Source organism: Hesperophylax consimilis, chromosome 16 (genome assembly GCF_061612785.1).
Source record: "Hesperophylax consimilis isolate HC1 chromosome 16, BYU_Hcon_1.0, whole genome shotgun sequence".
Lineage (NCBI taxonomy): Eukaryota > Metazoa > Arthropoda > Insecta > Trichoptera > Limnephilidae > Hesperophylax > Hesperophylax consimilis.
In genome coordinates, this window is record NC_142851.1 from 28295966 (window position 1) to 28319991 (window position 24026).

General features: G+C 34.7%; 1 protein-coding gene across 3 annotated transcripts; it reads right to left on the reverse strand.

Moving 5' to 3' along the window:
- Positions 1 to 4981: 4981 nt before the first annotated feature.
- Positions 4982 to 22074, reverse strand: LOC149416986 (microsomal glutathione S-transferase 1-like). Of its 3 annotated transcripts, none has more exons than XM_089641118.1 (3): positions 21849 to 22074; positions 6660 to 6736; positions 4982 to 5845 (listed from the first exon to the last, which is right to left on the reverse strand). In XM_089641118.1, exons 1-3 carry the CDS (start codon positions 21978 to 21980, stop codon positions 5593 to 5595), a joined length of 462 nt encoding a protein of 153 aa, XP_089497244.1. In that variant the 5' UTR covers positions 21981 to 22074; the 3' UTR covers positions 4982 to 5592. The 3 variants fall into 3 exon arrangements, with proteins under 3 accessions (XP_089497244.1, XP_089497243.1, XP_089497242.1); XM_089641117.1 differs by lacking the exon at positions 21849 to 22074 and adding an exon at positions 20053 to 20330; XM_089641116.1 differs by lacking the exon at positions 21849 to 22074 and adding an exon at positions 7504 to 7794.
- Between the last annotated feature and the right edge of the window lie 1952 nt (positions 22075 to 24026).

Below are 24026 nucleotides of genomic sequence, written 5' to 3' on the forward strand. Positions count from 1 at the left end.
TGCTTACCACGGCAGTATAATGATTTAGAAATTCAATGTGGAGTTTGTGATTTGTCGAGTTTAAACCACGGAGTTAAATACTTCTGTCTGCCTAAGGGTAAAAATAAATCGTTGACTGCGGCAGAAACGAGAAAAAATGTTCCTCATAACAACAGGACTATTCGGTGCCCTTTTTCTTCACTTAATTCTCTCCATCAGAAATTTGAATGATTATGACCAAAGATATTAGAAGAACGAGATGTGCTATGAGCAGTTCATACTGTGTGGAATTGTTTTGCCCAGTGTCGCCGGTTTTGTTCACCAATACTACTGCACACCTTCGCTTACGCTAAGGTATCCGCACTAATACATAGAACAGATTTCTGTGCGTACACGTCCCGATAGTATTCAAAGTACCCTAATTAGGTAGTACTCCGCCTACGGTCCGGCGGCTAACATAGCATATCTCGTTCTTCTAATATCTTTGATTATGACCAACGGATTCTCGGAATTCTCGTTCCTAGGGAACCGCGATTTCGAGCAGAAAGGACATAAACGGAGAGCCGCTAGGATAGTGACTTATCTTTCTAGGTCTGCCCATATTTTGAGTTCCATAACGTAACAAAAATATGAAATATATTCTAAGCGTGAGCAATAAAAATTGTGTCACCGCTAAAACTAAAGCACTTCGTCTAGCAAATGCTATGACGCTCTGTTGTTTTTATTCCTCCGTGGTTTAATCCTTGCAAAATTGTCTTTACAGTTGCTCAGATGATAAACAAAATATTATTAATACAATACATATTGACAAACTGCAATTGCCCTACACCATCATAATATACATTAAAATGAAAACTAGCGATACAAAAGACACTGGTAAATGTACACATTTGGAGTTGATTTTGTGGTACCACATTTTTGAATTTTCGTTTTTGAGTAGTTAGTAAGTAAGTTGCAATTTTTTAAATCAAATTTGAAAAAAATCAGTTACTACCTATCAGCTATTTATTATATTTCAAAATGTGTTGAGGTGCAACCAACGAAAAAATAATTATTTTGATTTTTTACGTGATGTAGATTCACTAGTTTCCCGCTTGTACCACTTATTTCCATAGAGCTTTATATATTGGGATCGACATGTAACAATGTCTTGCAAGAAAACTTTGTTGATCGTTTGAGCATTTTAAAGTTGTTGTAAAGCCTGGTCTCCTGTACACAAAATGTTTTAAAAAATTTCATTGGCCATGCAAAGCAAAAATATTGTGTATGTATACAGGAATGTGTATAGCCACGCTACAAGGTTTCAATGGTTTGAAAACATTTTGTGCGCATGAGACCCGCTTTCAGGGACACTTAATTAAATAATCTGTATCCCGCCATTACATAATGTGTTATGTCCCTTCACATTGCATGTCACCAAGTTATTTGGCCAGGTACTTTAATGTATATGAATAGATACTTCTCTGTAATGTGCATTTTAGTGATTTTTTTCACATTTATGTATTTTCTGTGTGTCCTTGTTCCATTTTGTTTTTTCACCTCACTTGTTGGGCTTAATAAATGGTTTTTTGTTTGTTTTAATTTTATCATTGTTTTCTGTTTTTACACCCATTATTCTAAATGTCACGATGATGTATGTAAAATAGTAGATAGTGCATTATTTACAGCATTAACCTGTAGAAATGGAATGTTCTTTTATTATTTACTAGTAGTTACACTTCATCACTTCTCCCTAGTTTCAACACTATCTGAAATCTTTTTTTTCTATTTGAACAATTGAAAAATATGGAACAAGTAATATTGTCCCTAATATCTAATATTAAATCAACATTACGAAGCCCGTAGCTATTATTTAGCTCTTAAATTGACATTTATAAAGCCTATATCTATTATTTTGCTCTTAAATTGACATTTATAAAGCCTAAATCTATTATTTTGCTCTTAAATTGACATTTATAAAGCCTAAATCTATTATTTTGCTCTTAAATTGACATTTCCAAAGCCTATAGCTATTATTTAGCTCTTAAATTGACATTTCCAAAGCCTGTAGCTATTATTTAGTTCTTAAATTGACATTTATAAAGCCTATACAATCAATAGATTGTATATTAAAGCCTATACAATCAAATAATAATTTGGCACTTAAATTGACATTTCAAAGTCCCTTGCTATTATTTGGCTCTTAAATTGACAATTCTAAAGCCCATAGCTATTATTTGGCTCTTAAATTGACATTTCCAAAGTCCATTGCTATTATTTGGCTCTTAAATTGGCAATTCTAAAGCCCATAGCTATTATTTGGCTCTTAAATTGACATTTCCAAAGTCCATTGCTATTATTTGGCTCTTAAATTGACAATTCTAAAGCCCATAGCTATTATTTGGCTCTTAAATTGACATTTCCAAAGCCTGTAGCTATTGCTTGGCTGTTGAATTGCCAATGGAAATGACACTGCAAAATGTAGACCTATGAATTCCTGATTGAAAATTTAGTACAAATTTCGTGACGCCTTACTTACCGATTGTGTTTTTGCTATTTTAGATTACTCGGAGCTATGATTGTGTTAATAATATTAGAGAACTGAGTAGAGCATTACTCAATAATATTTGATATAATCTGTTTATTAGTATTTGGGAGGTATTTTCCCGCCTCTGAGTTCAACTATTGAGTAACTAATCGTCAAGTAAGATTACTCGGAAGTGGTGAAATACCACCTTAAGTTTTTACTTACATACACAAAACACTGCTAACGTCAAGTAGGTTCATCCTGTTTTGTAGTGGTGAAGTGAACATACATCTGCCCTGATGATGGACACTGTAACGCTGTCCGAAAGAAGGCGGAGGCACAACACGACATAATAACCTAAAAATTAATAACGATAATACTATTTGCCCTGAAAATCACAAATATCAAAAGATGTTAAAAAGAAAACTACCCTGCTGTAAGTATTAAACTTTTTTTATGAGGTCTGTAATTTTTCATCTTGCTTGAAAAGAAGAAAAAATCAATTATTTATCTGCTAAAAAAAAACTCTGTGTTAAAAACTGGTTATTATTATTATAATATATAGCCACTGCGTTCTTCTACCAATATTCAGCTGCTGTCGCTTCTTTTTGTTTTCAATGTGAATATGGCGTAAGAGTCCCAGCACTGGTGTGTTATTTCAGAACTTCGAGGAAAAACAGACATCCTTGTAAATGTAACCGGTTTACCATAAGGACTTTTACACAATAAATTTTAAAGTATTGATCAATCATCTGCCAAGTTTAAAATTATCACGCTCAAACCCTCCTCAAATGATATGATTATGGAAAATCTTGATTGTTTTTTCTCTTGTGATAATCTATAAAATTTCGTGGGCCTACTCTGTGCAGAAAATTAAGTTCTCTATAAGTAAGGTAACCGGTCTGCAGCACAGCTTAGTGTGGAACTTTTCTGCGCAGGGTCTTAGAGCATTTGGTTTATGTCAATTGCTTACTGACCCGTGGAACGACGGGCTAATTATATTAGGTTGTTTGATTTTGCATGTCTACACTTCTGTAAACATGACATAACATTGTTTTTGTTTGACAGTTTGAGTTGAATATCATTTTTTAAAGATTTAATGCAAATGTGTAGTGCATTGAAACGAAAGTGAAGCATTCAATTTGAAACAAATACCTATCCGACAAAATGTACTTGGTAACTATCATTATTGGCCTGTTGTTTCACAAAACTGAGATAATAACAGAACTTGAATTGAACCTCTATGAAACAAAAAATATTCTAATTGCTACCATTTTCGAAATAAACTTAAAAATCAGCTATTCGTAATTAAAAATCAATCAGATTGAAATTAAAAAGATATTCTTAAATGAACACACAATCATCATATCAATTTTATATCAACACAAAACTGCAATTTAATTTGATAAAAAAAGTTTGAAGTTGGTACAAAACTTAAATGTTTGTTTTCTCAAAACAGCAATTTTAGAGTTAATGTTTTTTGCCAGTGTAACCAAGATTTATTAAATCAATTTAGGTTGGAACTATTTAGCACTCAACAATTATCTGAATCTGTTGGTGAATGACTTGCAAAAGTATTATATTATGCCATCAGTGTTTTATTCAATGACGGTTGGCTACAACCTTTCCTCTAATTTTTTCATTGTGTGTGTGACCCGTCGAACTAATCTGTGCAAGATATTAAAGGAAGAAAGAGACTAGTGGTCAAATACACACATTCACTTGTAGATAAAAAAATAAGTAATCATGTTAATTTACCACAAAATAATAAATAATTTTTTTTTTAAATATGTTTGTTGTAATAAAATTGTTTTATAATTTTCCTTCGTATTGGAGTTTATTAGTTAATAATTGGTAATATGTTGGTAGTAGTTAACAACGATTTTTTGTGTATCTACTGTTATATAATGTACATCGCCTCGGAAGGATGTGCATTATTTCTCAGGAACACAACAGCCAAACACTAGTCACAGTAAAAAGAGATAATACCTCTGTTTATTCTTCTATACATGCAAAAAACATGAAGACCTTCGAACTTCACACAGGAGATAATTCATAAAGGGTTTGTTCGAAATACTTAACATTGCAAACACAGAATGTATCATAAACTCTCGGTTATATTTGTCATACGTTCCTTTCTTCAAGATGTGTACAGATGATGAAAACATGGGTACGGCTGCTCACCCACATGCCTTAGAGGGAAGATTGGTTGGCTCCCATATGAAAAGTTCTTTGTCCAACACTGACTATATTATACATGTTAATAAATATAGAAAATCTTCACAAAATCGTCTACAATATGGTAATCTTCTTTTTATGGCAAGCAAAGTTCCTTAAGATGTACTTTGTCCTGACAAAATTAATAATTTATGCCATGTTTGTGCAATTTTTATGTAAATACATAAATACACGTAATATGTTCATCACCTCCTTTGCCAAAAGGTGTCGTACGTAAAATGATACAAAAAAAACATTGATAAATAAATAAACTACGTATTTAAGTTGTAACAAAATTTTATTAAAATAACACTGATCTTCCCACTGAAAAATATGGGAATGTTTATAAAAAAAACTATTTATTTAATTAAAAGCAGTGAATATTCAGTCTTAGTGCTTAGGGTTTCTGTCCTTACAAAAATACAATAATTTATTCAAGCAAGCGTGAAATACACAAATACAAATCACAAGCGTATAACAATATTTTTTTTTTTGTAAAACTATTTTGTTCTTACTAATCTACCCTGTCATTAAGCGACATGTGCAGTCGTTATTATTTAAACATTGTAACCAAAATGTATGAAAGTAAAAACACCACTGACAACTTTGATTGAATTATGGCAGTAATTATCTTTGCTTATCTTTTGCAAATACTAATTTACTTTGAAACTGGCCAAAGGAATGTTTACTCGCAATAAGAACTCAACTCAAACATAAAATTATGGCCATTTTATTAGAATTAAATAGAATTGGATTCCCAAATTCCACATAATTCCCCAAGTGGGCTTTGGAAAAATAACGAGTCACTTATAATTTATTGTGCAATGTTATTTGACTCCGCACTCCCAACTGATTTTTGTTGTTGAAATGAGATATTTGGCTGATAATGTTTACATGCCAGATGCGAAGGAAAGCAGGGTGGAGATGGCCATGTAGAGGGTGATGGCCACTCCGGCTCCCCATGCGAGGCCGCGGGCGGGCTGGGGCACCACCACCACGGCATACACAATGGTGTACACAATCCTGGCGGCCGCAAAGGAGCGGAACAGCATGGTGGCTAAGCCCACGCTGGGGTTAGTCAGGATGTACAGCCCTGACACAAACAGGAACAGAGGAATGTTCTCGATATCGTTGAGGTGGGCCCTGAAAAACGACAATCAAATTTGACATGACTCTTTCACCATTTCTCCGCAGTGGATGGAACACCTGTTTTAGTAATTTGGTACTGCTGAAGAGAAGCGTTTTGGGGTCGTTTCCGTGTGACCAAAGTGAACTGATAATTAATTCCTTTGGGCTGTCTGGGGACTATCGAAAGGTATTTTATTTCAAATCAGTATAGTCGACACTTCCAGGGATTTTCTATTCAATGTCTTGTACACGCTTACAGGCCCACCGTTAGCCGCCTATGTAGGATAATTAACAAAATAGTAATTGCGATACTGCGCTTACAATAAATGTATTTACATTTACAATGCCGTACTGATTAATGAGTTTGAGCGTGATGAGATGGCTGTATTTGCTGCCCCTCTGAATGTGTCGCCTGCATGCACTCTTCTTGCTTTTTCATATTCTGTACTATTTTTAGTCCCGAAACCAGACCTTGCAAAAATATAACTTTGTAGCTTTTACAGGAAAATTAACACAAATAAACCATGAATATTAATAAATAATCTATAAAATCAACATTTAGGAGAAAGTAAAAATTCTTTCCATTGCAAAAGCATTCCGCCTGTTTTTTCAAAACAAAATAAATGCATAGTCATCATGATGCTGTATTAGTACCTACCTAACAAGGTGCTTAATATTATATAAATGTTTGTTTTGCAACTCACAGCTGAGTAAAATGTGAAGTGTGATAATAATTATCTAATCATTATTGTAATGTAAGTTATGATTTAATAGATTTTTGAACATGATAATACAAATCTCACAAATAATAAAATGTAATAAGTCTCACCTCCTGACACGTTCCACATCATCATCCAAACGGACCTTGCCTCCAGTGGACTTGGCGTCCTCGGGGTTTAAGAAAGCCTGCAAAATATCATTATATGTAGAGCAAAGCAGATGGTGATAGCAAGACGAAAATTTAATTGGATTTTTCAAATTTAATTTCATCACAAAGCATTAATTTTCTTGAATCAAACAGAAGTTCTAGAAATTTCTAGTAAGTAACCTAAAGAATAATACTAACTGAATCAACATAATTATTTGAATCGAGTATGAGGATGTTTTGCATCATATTATATTAATAAATCTTAAATCTACTTGTCCCTCCCGGTTTATTCTGGAGGCGGTTTTTAGTTATTTTTTTAATTCAAGCTTCGATTTTTCGAGTCTCATAATAATCGATAGTCTTATGGACTAACGGAATGTTTAGTTTCGATTCGAGTCGAGAGGAAATAAGGAGAAAACCGTTTTTTTATTACCTCCGAGAGGAAGATAACAACATAGTAATAAACTAAACTGACGAAATTTTCTGCTAATTTTAGAACCGGCCATATTGTCAACACCGATATCCACTGCCGCCGGTCATAGTAAACATGAAAACATAAGCATAGCAACAATTTAAAACTTCTTTCCATTTTTTTATTGACCGTTACGGGTTTCAGCCCATTACGGTCATCTTAAAAGTTTTCAATATATTATCACAATAATAGATTTCCACCTCATCAGTATCAACAACAGAAATATTTTAGTTATCCTTCTTTACAGAAAAAAGTAAGAATCAAAGGTTATCGGGAGGCATCAAAGTAATACAATAGCAACACACAGATATTTAAAAAATATATACTACTAACGAGTTTTTTGAACCTCATTCTGGCAGTCAAAAAGGACATCGACAGCATCTTTATTACCAAAACACAACTGTAAAAGATGTACGTTGAATACAGAGGATTGTTAAAAGAGATAATATCACCAATAGCCGCCATTTTCACTTAATTTTTGTAAAGGTTACTATGTGAGTTGTGAAAACGCCGACGGGGCAAAAAATCACGACCGAACGTGGCAAGGCAAAACGAAGAACGGAAGATATGATGTGTTATTAGTAATTATTAAAGGCGTTTCGGGATGTGACTTTGACCGGAGCACGTAACATCGAACATAAGCACACAGAGTAGCATCGCAATACGGGTTTTACCAGACGCGAACTGGGCGCTTACAACATGGGAAACTGATGATTCTACTTCATTCTTTTAAAGATTCTAGTTTGAATTTGATTTTTTAAACTGATCTTGAATTTATGTTTCGAATGAACATTTCGTTGATTGCATAATAATTATTTTCATTCAATAGGAATTTATACCCGCGAAGCAAATGAACCTTGCGCTAAGCTACTGGAAGTAGCTTGTCAGCAGATAATCAATTTAAATTATAATTTTCAATATGATCATAATAGAAAATCTACTTAAGGCGATGCACTACGTCGTGTAATATTTTGAATCAAGCCGCTATCAATAACACACCTTACGTAGATAAGATAGCGATAAGGCTTAAATTCCCGCTTAACACCATCCACCTGTTTTGATTTATGCAAAAAAAAAACATGGCCAAAAAGTGCCTATTGTTTTATTTTGTGGATGTTCATGCACAAATATTTAAATGTTTTTCGATCATTTTAAAAATAAATTAACTAGCCATATTATACAATAAAACCATAACCGAAAATGGGTACGTAAGTAGGAGATTTTGAACTTTAAAGCAGTTTTCATAGGCCTTATACATTTTTTTTTCTGGGCTGATAAAAAGACTTATCTAAAAAATACTCGATTATTTCAAAGGCCAGGATGTATTCTACTCGCAGTATTTAATTAAAGCATCTGAAACATTTCTAGGCCACCAAATTTTCAAACCAAAAACACATGATTTTGCATTGCTACGTAGTGAATCGCCTTATTTATTTTTAAACTTTAATTTTCTATTTGAATTTCACTTTTGTTTTCGTGAATGATTTAATGCATACCTATCTTGAAAATTGAAATTAACCCACTTTCCGACATCTGATCGAGATCTGAATCGATCAGCCGAAAGTCGGCAGATATACTGGCTGTCGATAACAATGCAATTGGGTTTAACCAAAGATATTAGAAGAACGAGATATGCTATGTTGGCCGCCGGACCGTAGCCGGAGTACTACCTAATTAGGGTACTTTGAACGGTATCGGGACGTGTACGCACAGAAATCTGTTCTATGCAGTGGCGGATTAACCCTAAGGCAAAGTAGGCACGTGCCTAGGGGCGCCAGTTACAAAGGGGCGCCGGCGGGCGCCCCTAGAATTAAAAAAAAATATATATATAAACTTAATTTTGTAAGTAAGTATGCACCTGCTTACACAATATAAAAGATTATTTACTTCTGTAGAGATGCAGAGCTTCCAAAGCATACTCGCCTTCTTGATTATTCCTCCATGCCTCCATCGCATGATTTTTTAATAGAAGACCGCTCGCTCGTGGATTCGTTCGCGGGCGTTGCTAGATTGCAGGGCAAAGGGCGCAGCGGGGGCAGGGGCTAAGCGGCCGGCACCGGACTTCCGAACGGATGACGGGGTGACAGTCACACTCATCACTTTCAGCTTGGATGTCGCCGGTTACGCGCGCTTCTATTGATTACGTACTCGCAGCGGTATTTGTGTGAATTAATTAGTACATTGCGTTTTAGTTCATTACCCAAATAATGAGTGAATTGAAGAAGAAACCTAGTGGTGCAGCTTATAAAAGGAAGGCTAAGGAAAAAGAAGAAAAAAATCAAAATATTATAAAGCATACGAAACATATTGAGACATTTTTTTCTAAATTAAAAAGTGATGATTCGGAATTTTCTAACGCAATTCACAGTGCGTCTTCTACCGAGTCTATTCAATGTGAAATTCCTACTAGTTCTAAACAACACGATTTGTCCATGCTGCCTACTCCGTCAGCCGTAGAAGTTGTGAGGCAGTCGCAAAATAGACTGTTTATCGTGGGATGTGACCCAGTCAAGTGGGATATCAATAACGAAACACAAGAATACATTGCAATTAATGGATTTAATCAAAATCAAAATGCAGATTTTTCATTGAGTAAGAGAATATATGAAGATAAAATCTCACGTTTTTTAACAAAAACAATGTTTGAAAGAAAGTTGTTAAATAGAGAAAAACTTCCAAGGAAATGGCTTATTTACTCTCCAAGCACAGGTAAAGTTTATTGTGGACCTTGTTTATTATTCGGTGGTGGAACTAGTTTTGGAAAACAAGATGTTGGTTTTAATGATTGGAAGAACGCATCGAATAGATTAGAAAGCCACGACAACTCATGTGAACATAAAACATGTATTTTGAGCTTGCAACGTAGATCTAACATTGACGGTCGTGTCGATCATGAGCTCGCCGCTCAATTTCTAGAAGAGATGACTTATTGGCGTGAAGTTTTAAAACGAGTGGTTGCCACTGTAAAATCTTTAGCATCGCGTGGTTTACCTTTTAGAGGACATGACGAAAAACTTGGCTCTCTTCATAACGGAAATTACTTAATGACGCTGGAACTCATAGCGGAGTTTGATCCGTTTTTAAGTAAACATATTGCTCAATATGGCGGCAAGGGAAAGGGATATACCAATTACTTAAGTTCTACAACGTGTGACGAATTTATTGAATTGATGGCAAACAAAATATTAACACAAATAAAACATGAAATCAAGATATCAAAATATTATTCAATAATAGTGGATTCAACACCAGATATTTTCCACATTGACCAATTAACTTTCGTGATCCGATACATTCAAACCGACGGTACGCCCGTTGAACGTTTTCTTAAGTTTATCGCAAATGTCGGTCACAAATCACAAGACATAGCAAATGCTATTATTAAAACATTGGACATGATTGAAATTAATATATTAGACTGTAGAGGCCAGTCGTATGATAATGCCGCAAATATGTCAGGCATTTACAATGGATTACAGGCCAAAATAAAAGAACTATGTCCCCTAGCAGAATATATACCCTGCTCTGCACATTCGCTTAACCTAGTGGGTGAATGTGCCGCTGAATGCGCTCAAGAAGCTTGTTGGTTCTTTGGTCTCCTTCAAGAAATCTACACATTTTTTACAGCTTCAACTCAAAGATGGCAAACTCTACAAGCACAAATAATCCTAGGTAATGATAAAAAAAATAAAACTACTGTCAAAAATCCACCTGACACACGCTGGTAAGCTCGAGCAGATGGATCAATGATGCTAGTTCCTTGGAGCATCTTCCATTGAAATACCGGTTAATAAATATTTTCCGTGTTTGATGTTTTTTCTTTAGGGAATTCTGAATTTGGAATATATTCGGTTTATGGGTGAAATTCCTAAAAATTAAAACTAGTTATTTTTATACTAACTTTGGGCCGGGGAATCCGAATCTGGAAGAATTAGGTGGCGGCAAGCAATATTAACTGAATTACACGACTTTAAAATTTCGACGCACAAAAAATTTAACTGGCCATTTTGAACGCTTTCTGACAATAAAACTAGTTATCTTTATACTAACTTTGGGACGGGGAATCCGAATCCGAAAGAATTAGGTTGGGGCAAGCAATATAAACTGAAATATACGACTTAAAAATTTTAGATGCAAACAATATACAACGGCATTGCCGATGCGTTTTTTTGACAGTAAATCCATAGAAAAATAACCAAAGATATATAAAATTAAGTGTTGCTAGTAAGCAATAATATCAATAACGTAAAATAACATGTTTATAATTTCAGTAATATTTCATATTCAAACAGTTAGATTTAGGTTTATTATCACGAAAGGTGAGTTTTTATGTCGGGGGAGACGAAAAAATATGCATTTTATATTTTAATTTTGCTAACATTATTTCAATTACGTAAGTATTTACGTATTTCAGTTTTCAAGTAGTTTAGCGGCTACGCTAGGTTTGTGTAACATGGTTTGTGATAGAAAAGAAAGTGCCCCCTTCGTAGCGCCTACTCGCGTCAAGGCAAGAAAACATCCCAGTTTCCAAGTAGTTTAGCGGCTACGCTAGGTTTGTGTAACATGGTTTGTGATAGAAAAGAAAGTGCCCCCTTCGTAGCGCCTACTCGCGTCAAGGCAGGAAAACATCCCAGTTTTCAAGTAGTTTAGCGGCTACGCTAGGTTTGTGTAACATGGTTTGTGATAGAAAAGAAAGTGCCCCCTTCTTAGCGCCTACTCGCGTCAAGGCAAGAAAACATCCCAGTTTTCAAGTAGTTTAGCGGCTACGCTAGGTTTGTGTAACATGGTTTGTGATAGAAAGGAAAGTGCCCCCTTCGTAGCGCCTACTCGCGTCAAGGCAGGAAAACATCCCAGTTTTCAAGTAGTTTAGCGGCTACGCTAGGTTTGTGTAACATGGTTTGTGATAGAAAGGAAAGTGCCCCCTTCGTAGCGCCTACTCGCGTCAAGGCAAGAAAACATCCCAGTTTTCAAGTAGTTTAGCGGCTACGCTAGGTTTGTGTAACATGGTTTGTGATACAAAAGTGAATAAAATGTATCTGAATACTTTACGTAAATGAAATAATGTTAGCAAAATTAAAATATAAAATGCATATATTTTCGTCTCCCCCGACATAAAAACTCACCTTTCGTGATAATAAACCTAAATCTAACTGTTTGAATATGAAATATTACTGAAATTATAAACATGTTATTTTACGTTATTGATATTATTGCTTACTAGCAACACTTAATTTTATATATCTTTGGTTATTTTTCTATGGATTTACTGTAAAAAAAACGCATCGGCAATGCCGTTGTATATTGTTTGCATCTAAAATTTTTAAGTCGTATATTTCAGTTTATATTGCTTGCCCCAACCTAATTCTTTCGGATTCGGATTCCCCGTCCCAAAGTTAGTATAAAGATAACTAGTTTTATTGTCAGAAAGCGTTCAAAATGGCCAGTTAAATTTTTTGTGCGTCGAAATTTTAAAGTCGTGTAATTCAGTTAATATTGCTTGCCGCCACCTAATTCTTCCAGATTCGGATTCCCCGGCCCAAAGTTAGTATAAAAATAACTAGTTTTAATTTTTAGGAATTTCACCCATAAACCGAAGCTTACCCCTGAATTTTAATAAAAACGTCCGTAGTTGTTATGGCGGTGTGTTTTCTTGCAAGTTTCAAATCATCAGGAATATCAAATAAATGTTCATCGGGTGACTCGATTGAAGTTATGCAGTTCACACCGGTTTTTCCACCCAATGCTGCTAACACTGTAAATGTGAATCGTAACTTTTCCATTTTTCTTCACTAAAAATATCGTTTCATAAGACAAATAAAACAATGCGTTGCTCTGAAGTACAAAGAAACGACATTTAAAGTTTATTTGTCGTCCTTTTTATATTAAAAAATTACATTATTTTTATTAGTCACTCAGTCAGCCACATAGCGAGTACACAATGCTGTTCATAAATAAATGCTGTTTAAGTGTAACCAAGACAACACATAAGTGACATTTGAAAAGTGCATAAAATAAAATTCGTAATTTAAACACAAAGGGATCCTAGGCATTTCTAGGTAGGTACTTATTAGTGAGTACTTATTCCTTTACTTAAATAATTGATCATTTAAATTTTTTATGTTTTATTAATTATCCCTATTAATATTATAACTGCGAAAGTGTATATGTGTGTGTTTGTATAGGTATATGTTACTTCTTCATGCAAAAAAACTACTGAACCGATTGTGATGAAACTTGGTATGTAAAATAAAGATAGCTGGCAGTGTTGCCAACGAGGGCGGTATATCGCCATTTAGGCTACTCAGAACGAGAATCGGCGCTGAAAAAATCTAAAAGGCGACTGGTCGGGCTACTTCAGAGTCAAGTTAAATACATAATTTTCACATAAAAACATCAATTTTAGCCACCCCCCCCCCCATGAATTTTTTTTTTCGGGACAAATTTTATTTTCTTGAAATTCTCTAGCCACCCCCCCCCCCTCCCACGAAATTTTTATTTTCACGTAAAACCCACCTAACTACAAATTCGGCTACTTTAGGTACTTGTTAAAATTTATAATATGTGGTCACTAGAGGGGCGCCGATGAGGTGCTTGCCTAGGGCGCTCTCAACAGTTAATCCGCCTCTGGTTCTATGTATTAGTGCGGATACCTTAGCGCAAGCGAAAGTGTGCAGTAGTATTGGTGAACAAAACCGGCGACACTCGGCAAAACAATTCCACTCAGTACGAACTGCTCATAGCACATCTCGTTCTTCTAATATCTTTGGGTTTAACAAACCAAATAGGAAAGTTTTGTGTGAAATCTTTTATTAGGAGTATGGTGGATACGAATCATAAGGAATGCGTTAGGGAACATAGTTATCGAAATCGGTAGGTTTCCAGGTAATGACAATGACCATAAATAAATCAATCACACAATGACTAACGACCTACAAACTACAAAGTATTTAATTACCTTCTACCACTCGCATTACAAAGTAGCTACCGGATTTTCCCAGGCGCGGACTGGGCAGTCGCAAGTTGAGCACTAAATGCGAGCGCCATTAGCAAGGTGGGTAACTGACAAATTCTTCAGTTTTTAATAAAATTATTTCATTACTATCTGTACCCCGCCACACGTTGCTGTGGCTCAGTCTATTATTTTTTTCGGGAAATCGACAGTTTAAATTTAATCAGTTTTTACATAAGTATTATATAGTAAAATAAAACCGATTATGGATTTCCTCCTTATGACTTTAACTGAGACAGCATAATATAGAATAAGTTATTTAAATTTGTGAGAAAGGAATATGAATTAAAAAATTTATACAAAACAAAAGATTATATAAAACGAAAAATGTACAAAACAATACATTTATAGCCATGGAGAGAGGTTGTAGATATAAATCAAATCACAATAGAGATATAAACAATAGAGACATAAACATTATTCACAAACCATCAGAGAAATTCTTTTATGGACCTCTTGTATTTGGTAAGTTCGCAACTGAAAATATCAACCTTAGATAAAATGCTATTGTAATGTAGTGTAGAGAAACAATAGCGCGTGTTGCTTTTAAGTCCAACAGATGGCGCAGTTTTTTAAAGCATGTTTAGTCCAACAGATGGCGCTTTTTTTCAAGTCACAGGAGACATCTATATTATTTTCTTAATGAATAAAAATCACGTGTCACTGTGTTCGTACACGCTAATCTCCGAAACCGCCCAACTGATTTCAATGAAATTTTGTGAATGTGTATAGTAGGTTCCAGCTTGAAATATAGGATAGTTTTGGACCCGATAGGTGGCGCAGAAATTACATTTAACAAGTTTTAACTTCACTACATAGAAGGCAACGACAAAATAAAATTAATTCCAACTGGTTGAATTAAATTCTAACTAGTTTCTAATCTCAATATATAAAAATTCAGCTCCGTATGTTTGTACTCGAAGAGTAGTCGACCGATATCGCTGAAAACTTCAAAGTTTGTTGTTAGCAGTGCCAGTGGTGTTTAGAGATTACTTTGCGATATTTTTCAATCTAAGTAATTTCATACAATTATCGTTTCGGCATAAAAAATGTATCGATATTATATTAAAAAATAACATATACATTTTTAAGAACTTATAAACTTAAAGAGTTAAATAGAAACTTGGAATTTAGGAATGCGGGGACTTAGGAAATCATTCTACATAATAATGTGAAAATTCTGCTACTGTTTAGGCGAATTGTATGATATGAAATGATCGACTTGTAGCTGAGTAATCCAAAGCGTTGCGTCCCCTCGGGAGTCCTAGTGAAATAAGGCGAGGCGATGCCGATCCGATGCCGAGCTGTTACGTATGCCATAACCTTTGTCGCCCTGGCACAAATATCAACATTTGACGGCTTATTTTGTCATCTACTTACACGACCAAATTTGGAATTAACTCCTTACAATACATTGCACATAAACAATATAACGCATTACCTAGTAATTTAAAACTTCCGGCAACGAACAAAAAAACATTGGCAAAAGCTCTTAAAAGCTATTTTCTTAGCAGTTTCATTAATGACTAACACAATCTTTCTCTGGAACTCCATAATGACATCTGCGTTTATTTATTTTAATGTATTTTATTTATTTGTCTTGTCCTTTCTAATGAGTTTTATAAACTCACTGGGAATAATACATTATTACTTTGTTATCATTTTGTAATGTGCTATCTTGTAATAAAATAAAATAAATAAATATATCTTTAGTTCCTAATATTCTGTATTTTCAAGACTCCTCGGAATTATTTAATTAATATGATATATTTGTAAAAATCATGAAATTTAGCTGTGGGAGACTTCACAATTTTGAACAAAATTCCCGCAATATTCCCTTTTTAAGATAAATCTCCGGGAATTTACCCTATAGTCTGAATGTATAAGTATCTATTTATCTATAATGAAGAATGTCTGTAGCTGGCGGCTGAGAGGATTTGATTTTCCTACAAATCTACAGTTTTATTCCGAAATTGATACTCGATGACCTTCAAAACAAGAGGAAGGTCACTGTCTACATCTGACTTCAGCCAGCATTAAATTTCAATTGAAAACAACTCGCGTAACGTGTTTCTAGTCAACAGGCGATAAGAAAAATAATAACACCGCGAGATACCTGTAACATAATTGGTTTTATTTTAATATACATATAATACTTATGTACAAACTAATTAAATGTAAACTGTCGATTTCCCGAAAATGAATAAATAAAAAAAAGTGGGTGTGTCAAGCCTACGCAAGACAGAAGTGAAACTTCTAGTTTCAGCTGATGCTTGGCGTGGCGCAGTTCGCTGGTGTCTGAGAGAGAGGAAAGAAGAGAAGAGAGAGAACGTTCGTGAGCGGCTCCCCCACCTCAACAAGGTTTCACTTCAAAAATGCCACAGCCGAGAATCGAACCTCGCTTAACTGATTGAAAGCCAACCACGCTGAGCACCAACTGTAAGCAAAGCCGCATAAATTGATTATATTATGTAGGTTCTGAAAATATGAGAGCTTGTTATGTTTTATAATGTTACCTACATCACACCCAAAATATAATATATTTTTAAAAATAATGTACAATGTACAGAAATAGAATCCCACACAAGATCGCGTAGTGCGCTCTAGCGAACGGATATTTTATCAGAGGGAGATAGTTTTAATTTTTTTTCTGTAAATTATTACATATTATCAAAATAAATAAATTAATTAAATAAATGTAATACAATTATCATAATATACGGATTAGATAATAATTTTAATCCAACACAATAACGCAAAGCGCGCTCTAGCGGAGTAATGTTTTATCACAGTGAGATAAGTGTTTTTATTATTTTGCAATATTATTTTCTTTAAAAAAATGTTCTGACCTACTAAAAAATAAGATATTGAATGAAAAAGGCGTTAAAAACAAAAAAATAATGTGCGATGGCCGAGAATCGAACTCGGATCAACTGCTTGGAAGGCAACTATGCTGACCATTACACCACCAACGCCAGTTGTCGGGATGAGCTAAGAAGCATTTATATGTTACTTCAAAACTTTGACTAGATCAAATGAACTTTAATCGGTGGTGGGGGTACCCGCATTTTCGTTTCGGTCATGAGTCGGTTTTACTCCGGTCCTCGAAATTGCATGACGCGCGTAAAGAAGTTTCACTTCAATAACACTTTAATCAGTTGTCGTTTTGATTGATGAACTTATTTATTTGATTCTTTGATTGCCTATGATAACGTTTTTGTGCTGATAATAATGATGGTCATAATCGAAACAAATGTATTTATCGTAGTAAGTATTCGTTTTAGAAACATTTTAACAGGGTAATTACAATAATAAAACGGAAATTTGTATAGCACCATTTTTGTGAAAAATCACCGTTGGATTGTTTCAAATCAATGGTTTCGATTCGGGTGGCGTTAATTTATATTATTGCGCACATAGAAAAAATGAAATGCCATTTTTGTATGTAAACAACCATAAAGCCTTTGACACATTACGCTATAAAACGATGACGAACTATGCTCGATAACAACACAATATCAACTAAATTCTTTTCGTATTAAAATCACGCTCAATGGACCGTTAACCGCCGTCGGTCGGGCATTTCTCACAGCATATTTCCTTGTTTTCTAATATCTTTGGTTTATAGTCAATAAAAATGTGGTTTTATCCGTTAAATATTATCATTGAACTTGTAAAATTGTGTGTGTGTTTTTTTTAAGTTCAAAAGTAATACAGAATATTTATTTTTATGTTATTCGAATGCGCTTCTTCGAGAAATCTGACTTATCCAAAACTGAAAAAAACCTTGACGGCCCGCCCTAGTAGGCATTGTGTCCAAACCCTAAGGTTCCTAGGATTCTGGAATGTTCCACCCTGCTCAATGGGTTATCGGGACTTTTTATTCCATTTTCAAATATTCAACGTGTAGTCACTTTACACCTTCTCTCTATTTGACATAAATAATAATAATAATAATTGGATAATTTGTAGATCGCCGTTTTTGTGAAAAATCACCTCAAGGGCGCATATTATTATATATAATATTTCATAATGCGTGATCGTCCTTACCAACCAAGAAAAATAAATTTTACTGTTCCGTCATATTTCGAATTTACAAATATCGGCAACATAAATAATATCTCACGGTGAATTTTTATTCATATTCTTTCTTTGTATTCACATTTATTAGGAAGAGTATGGATTTCTTTCTCCTGTGCCATTAGGAGTTGAAAATTTGAACACTTATATGTTTTCAAAGTTCACGTTCCATGTCGCATAATAAAAGTCGTTATAACAAAAAACCCATAGGTAATAATCCACATTGTACTTAGGTACAAAATATTTAGTATTTTTGTTTGCGAATTCCGGTATAGCTCTTCGAAGGGCTAAATATTTCTACTGGGGAATTCTAAATTTTGTTGAGACTAGCGTGACTTGTGAAAAATCAAGGTATATTATAATTATTGTAGGATTTAGAAATGCATATTAGCTCACGAAATCTATCTTGACTTGTCATGATCAACCCTAAGAAATTTAAAAATTAGAATTAGGCCTTAGACACATTACGCTATACATGCGCGCATAAATTGTAAATACGTATTATTTGTTGGGCTGACACACTACGCTATAATCTTCCTCAGTCTCCTGGGGGTCAAATCAATTAGGGAACTGCCGCAGAATATCATATCTTTGTATGGGATCTGTCACTTTGACAGATGACAGACGCAAAATTATGGCGCTTTTTTATTTTTAAATATCGCACGGCTAGCAGATCATGGCGCATGTCGTTGCAACGCCAACACTTAAAACACATCATTTTTTAGGTGTGACAGATCTGTATGGGATTATATGACGAGCAATAATATGGAGTTATATAAAACGCTTTGAACTTATAGCTTATAGCGCAATCTGGAAGCCCCCAATTATTTAGATTTCAAACATTTTTATAGACATCACACGGTGTACTCCAACTCAGTTACTTCACTACAAAAAATGCACCTCGGTAACATTAGGTATAATATCTATATTTCAATTGTTCGAGCTATCGTCGATTATTTTGAAATTAACTTCGATTGTTGTATAAAAATAATTCATCACTAGATAAACCTGCTTATAATGAAACCCTAGGTTTGCTTGAACCGTAACCACGTCACTATAAAAATACAAGCAAATTACCCATATCATGATTTTAACGCAGAAAATCTGTGTTTTGAAGCAGAAAAAACTCACGGTGTGCTGTGGCATTATTTATTAATAATTACGTGTCACAGAACACAAACATAATCAAACACTAGTAATAATTTAAACAATTAACTATGGAATTTGATCATAAAATGACGACAGAAAGTATAAAATTAATCATAAGTACACACAAAATATTATAAACAAGTATGAGTAGACTTAGGTTCAATTAATAATGATTTAGATTCTAAATTTTAGAAGATATAATAGTATAGCCTTTTGTACCTAGCTTCTGTTACATCTGCGTACCTATACTAACTTCATGCATTCTATGTACAAGCGAGTGTTTGAAATGCTCAGCTCAGTCCTGGAATTGTTACTTTAAACAGGGTTTTAGAACGAGTAGTTCTTATGGGTATATAGTTATGAAATTTGTACAGTTTTTCTGACTGAAATGTATGCTTCAACGCAACTTATAACTTCACTTCATCATGGGCAATATAGCTTTGATGTATCCCTGTCGATAGAACTGTCAAAAAAATTAAAGCCGCCCCGCCATGTTGTTTGTTTCATAATATAATTAGGTAGATCCATGTGGCATGTAGGTCATAGGCAATCGTAGGTCTGTTTCAATGATTTCTGAGTGAGAAAGTTAATAATAAACGTTATATTAACTGCACTCTTGATGGAAACTCAGAAAAAATACTTACTTTCTTGCTGTACCGCAGTCTGCCTGTCAGGAACGACATCGTCATCATTTTGATAATAAGAACACATGAGTAGAATACATATGTGGAGTACAGAGGATTGTTGAAAGAAATAATATCACCGACAGTCGTCATTTTCACAGAGTTTCACGTTATTCGGTTCTTTCCTGGATAATTATTATAAAATTTAGCTCACGAAGCACACCTGACGCAACTAACACAACAGAGAAGATGCCGATTTTTTATTATGTTTATTCCGCGATGTGGAATGTGTGGACGACGTGCCACGTCACACAAACGCCAAAATTTTATCAAGATATTAAAAAAGACAGGGTTGTCACAAATGTTTTTTTCTCATTAATTTAAGGATGAATTAACAAAAATTAAAAATGCACTGTAATGGCGGAATCATTTGTAGCCATGTACCTACACCAAATGATAACTAAACAGCCATGACGATTTTCAGACTTCAGTCATTATTTTAACAGACATACACGGTGAGTTGAACATGTCGGTCGAATATTATATGCTAAAGCGATCCATTCAGTACATTATAAAATTAAATTACGAAAAAAAAAACAAACAAAAGTTAATATTCGAGTTATGTGAAAGCCCCATTCAAGTTTTGTTTCTATACCACTTTGAAACAACGGGTCCATGTCGAAATATAACAGGAATTAAATATAACTTTTGAAATTTGATAAATTGTTCAAATTATTTGAAACAACCCGGAGAGTACCTACTTAATCATTATTTCAATTATTCCCAACACTTGCTCACCAAAATATCAAAGTATATGATCATGATGAGGTTCACAATATCAGATGTCCCGATTTCATCAGTCCTAGTTCTTTCTTCCATGGTTCTAGCCGAAGGAAACATGACGGAAGGTTCAGCTATCCGACCGTCCTCTCCAACCCTTGGAACCTAACCTAACCCGACCCTTAGAGAAGCCATTGGGCGGGTATTTCAGTTGCTTTTTAAGCTCGGCTTGTGAGATATTTAGGTAGGATTGCGGTAAGAGCCTCGGCAAGATAGATAATCCTACTGATAGTAGTGATACAGTTACTAAAAATGACTGATTTTACTAAAAAAAATTCATGTGATTACCGCACATTCATGTGAGTCACAACTGCTAACGACCGTCTGGAGTCAGTGAGACTATGGCATCCTCAATCCGGATATGTTGTGAGGCTGAAGGTAGTGGGGAGGGGAATAGGAAGGTGGGGAGTACCTGGTTATTCAGATCTAGTTACCAAACACGGCTGAAGCCATAACGAGCAACGTTTTAATTCTGAGTAGTGGTTTTACACCAGGGCGATAATGAGAGTATTTTAATGGAATCATGGAATGAGAAAGTGTTTTAATTAGTTGGCAAACACAAGTAAAAGCCAAGCAATAACTTCATTCGTAAATACCTTATTTATTAATTATAAAAAACTCAATTATTTCCCGAAGACTTTCACCACCACCAAGCACCACTATGGAGAAAGTGAGATATAGGACGTAGCAACACATAAGTGTAAGAAGGAAAACCTACTGGCAGGATGTCGTCTCATAGTCTCAACAGCATTGTCTCAATGTAAGCGAGAGTGTATCACATCAGTGACATATAGTATAGTATTCGACGCAACTCTTAAATTACGAAAACAACGCCCGGCCTACAATTTGTTTTCAATGTTTGAATTGAGAATTTTCTGGAAACATGAAAGTGTTTCTTACTTGCCACATTTTTCCACAATTTTGTGAGACAATGACAAATCTAGATGTATTGTAACGTTATTGCAAAAAATACTTACTTTCTTGCTGATTCTCTGCCTGGCTGTCAGGAACGACATCGTTAACATTTTGATTACGAGAACACATGAGTAGAATATGTATGTCGAGTAGAGAGGGTTGTTGAAGGAAACAATATCACCGATGACGGCCATTTTCACAGATTTTGACGTTTTTAATTTTTTTAAATAACCGTACGAGCGATACCTGACGCGACCAAACAAGGCAGGAAACACCGGTTTTTGATCTGCGATTTCCAATTCCACGAGGTATATGTAATCTATGCATATAACCTGTTTCGTCATGCAACCATGTTGATATTTTTTATTATCAGAGATGTTAAAAATAGGGATGTCTCTAAAATTTTAATAAAAAATTATAATGACATGAATCTTTTCTTCTTACCTGATTCTTTTGTGTGACTAGATTCCATAGGTCTATGCTAATTATTGATAAATTACACATTCAATTTTTTAATTAAAATATATACTATACATTTATCATACATGTTACATTATTAAGCAGGTACTAACGCAGACAGATAGTCATAGAGGCTCTAATGAGTACTAATATCTAGTCGAAACGTGTTCCACTATTAATTATCACGCGAGTAGCAGTGCACGGGGACCGGATTAAATCGTTTCCAATCGTTCGGAATTAGAACGTTGGAGGTCAAGTTGGACTAATTGGAAGTTCAAAAGTGTAACCAATGTTGTCGTTTCGTGTCATATCTAAATATAATATATCAATGAGGATAATCTGAATTCCCAACAAATCATTTGAATTTTTGAAAATGGCAATGGCGAAGCTTAAATTCAAAGCAAACCTTCTAGAGTTCATTGAACCAGGGTTACACACTAGCGATGGGTCATGACTCATTTTATTAAGAGCGGGAGCCAAGTTTTAGAGTTGGAGCTGGTACCCTAGCTCAATATTTTCGTACAGCTTAAAGAGTCGACTCAATTGAACGACGGCTCAATTTAACGGGAGCCGTGAGCTTAGATCATATGCGCAGTGAGAATACTGTGCTCGCTCAAAACGGCTCGCCCGATACGGCTCTCAGCTCCCAGTATATGAATGATCGTGCGATCAATACCGATACGCCGTCTCGTAACACGAGATAGATAGTACGGTTAACCGGGAATCGTACAAATACGGCTCATCAAAAAGAGCAAGCTCAATTGTGCGGCTCGCTCACATACAGAGGCATAATCGAAATTAGTATTTTTACTGAGTATAAACGTTTAATAGAAGTTATTTATATTCACAATCCTTACTAGGAATTCCTGTTCCGAGGTGGATTATAGATTGTTGTGTTCGTGTTTTTTTCCTCGTTATGTCTTCATCTTCACGCTAACTTAGACATATTTGAATGTTTAAAAAAAAAATTATCTTTATGATATTTTTGTACTTTTTATAATTTCCTGATCTTCATGTTTTCTTAGCCATATTACCAAACGAAAATGTAGCAGTGTATGTAAGTTTAGACATTTGTAAACTGTAGTTGTGTTGGTCAGTAAGGTAATATTTTTATCTTTCGAAGTTGAGTACTTATAGTACCGATTTTTCTTTTTTTTTTGATTATTTATACTATTAATTTTGTGTTATATGCGATGTTTGAGGCAGATACATCCAATAATCCTAAATTCTATTTGTGATTTGCAAATACATTTTGTTTTTACGACAATAATAACTAATACCTTTACAATAATAACTAAATTAGCTACAAACATATTATTCCAACCCTGTTTCGATATCGTCTAAGTATAGTAGCTACTGTGAGATTGCTGTGATGATAATGTAGTGGTAATCGAAATAATGATTAAGGTAGGTACCTAACTATGTCGATGTTAGTGAGGTACCTATTATGTAAGTTGTGTTGCCAGGTTTATCATCCCAGAGTATTTGACCATGACCTCAAGGTTCGTAGAAAATATATGCATAACAAGGTTGGCTGGGTAGAGCGGTGATTGGTTAGAATGTCGTGACGTAGCTTGAAGCCCATTTTCCACACGTTTATCACACGTTTCATCACTAGTTTCATCGCACGTTTCATTACCAGTTACATCGCATTTTTTCATCAGATGTTTCATCACTATGGGATAGACTTTGATCTACGCCAAAAGCTCGCGAACGGCCGTATGCGTTTTGTTCTTTTCGAAAAATGCCTGTATGAGCGAACCTCGTTAAATGCATTTTCT

Coding starts and splice junctions, on each gene's coding strand:
- LOC149416986 (XM_089641118.1), bottom strand. CDS start 21,980: ATGGCCGTCATCGGTGATATTGTTTCCTTCAACAACCCTCTCTACTCG. Junction 6,737..21,848: donor GGCAGAGAATCAGCAAGAAA/GTAAGTATTTTT, acceptor GATATTTTGCAG/GCTTTCTTAAACCCCGAGGA. Junction 5,846..6,659: donor GATGTGGAACGTGTCAGGAG/GTGAGACTTATT, acceptor GTCGTTTTTCAG/GGCCCACCTCAACGATATCG.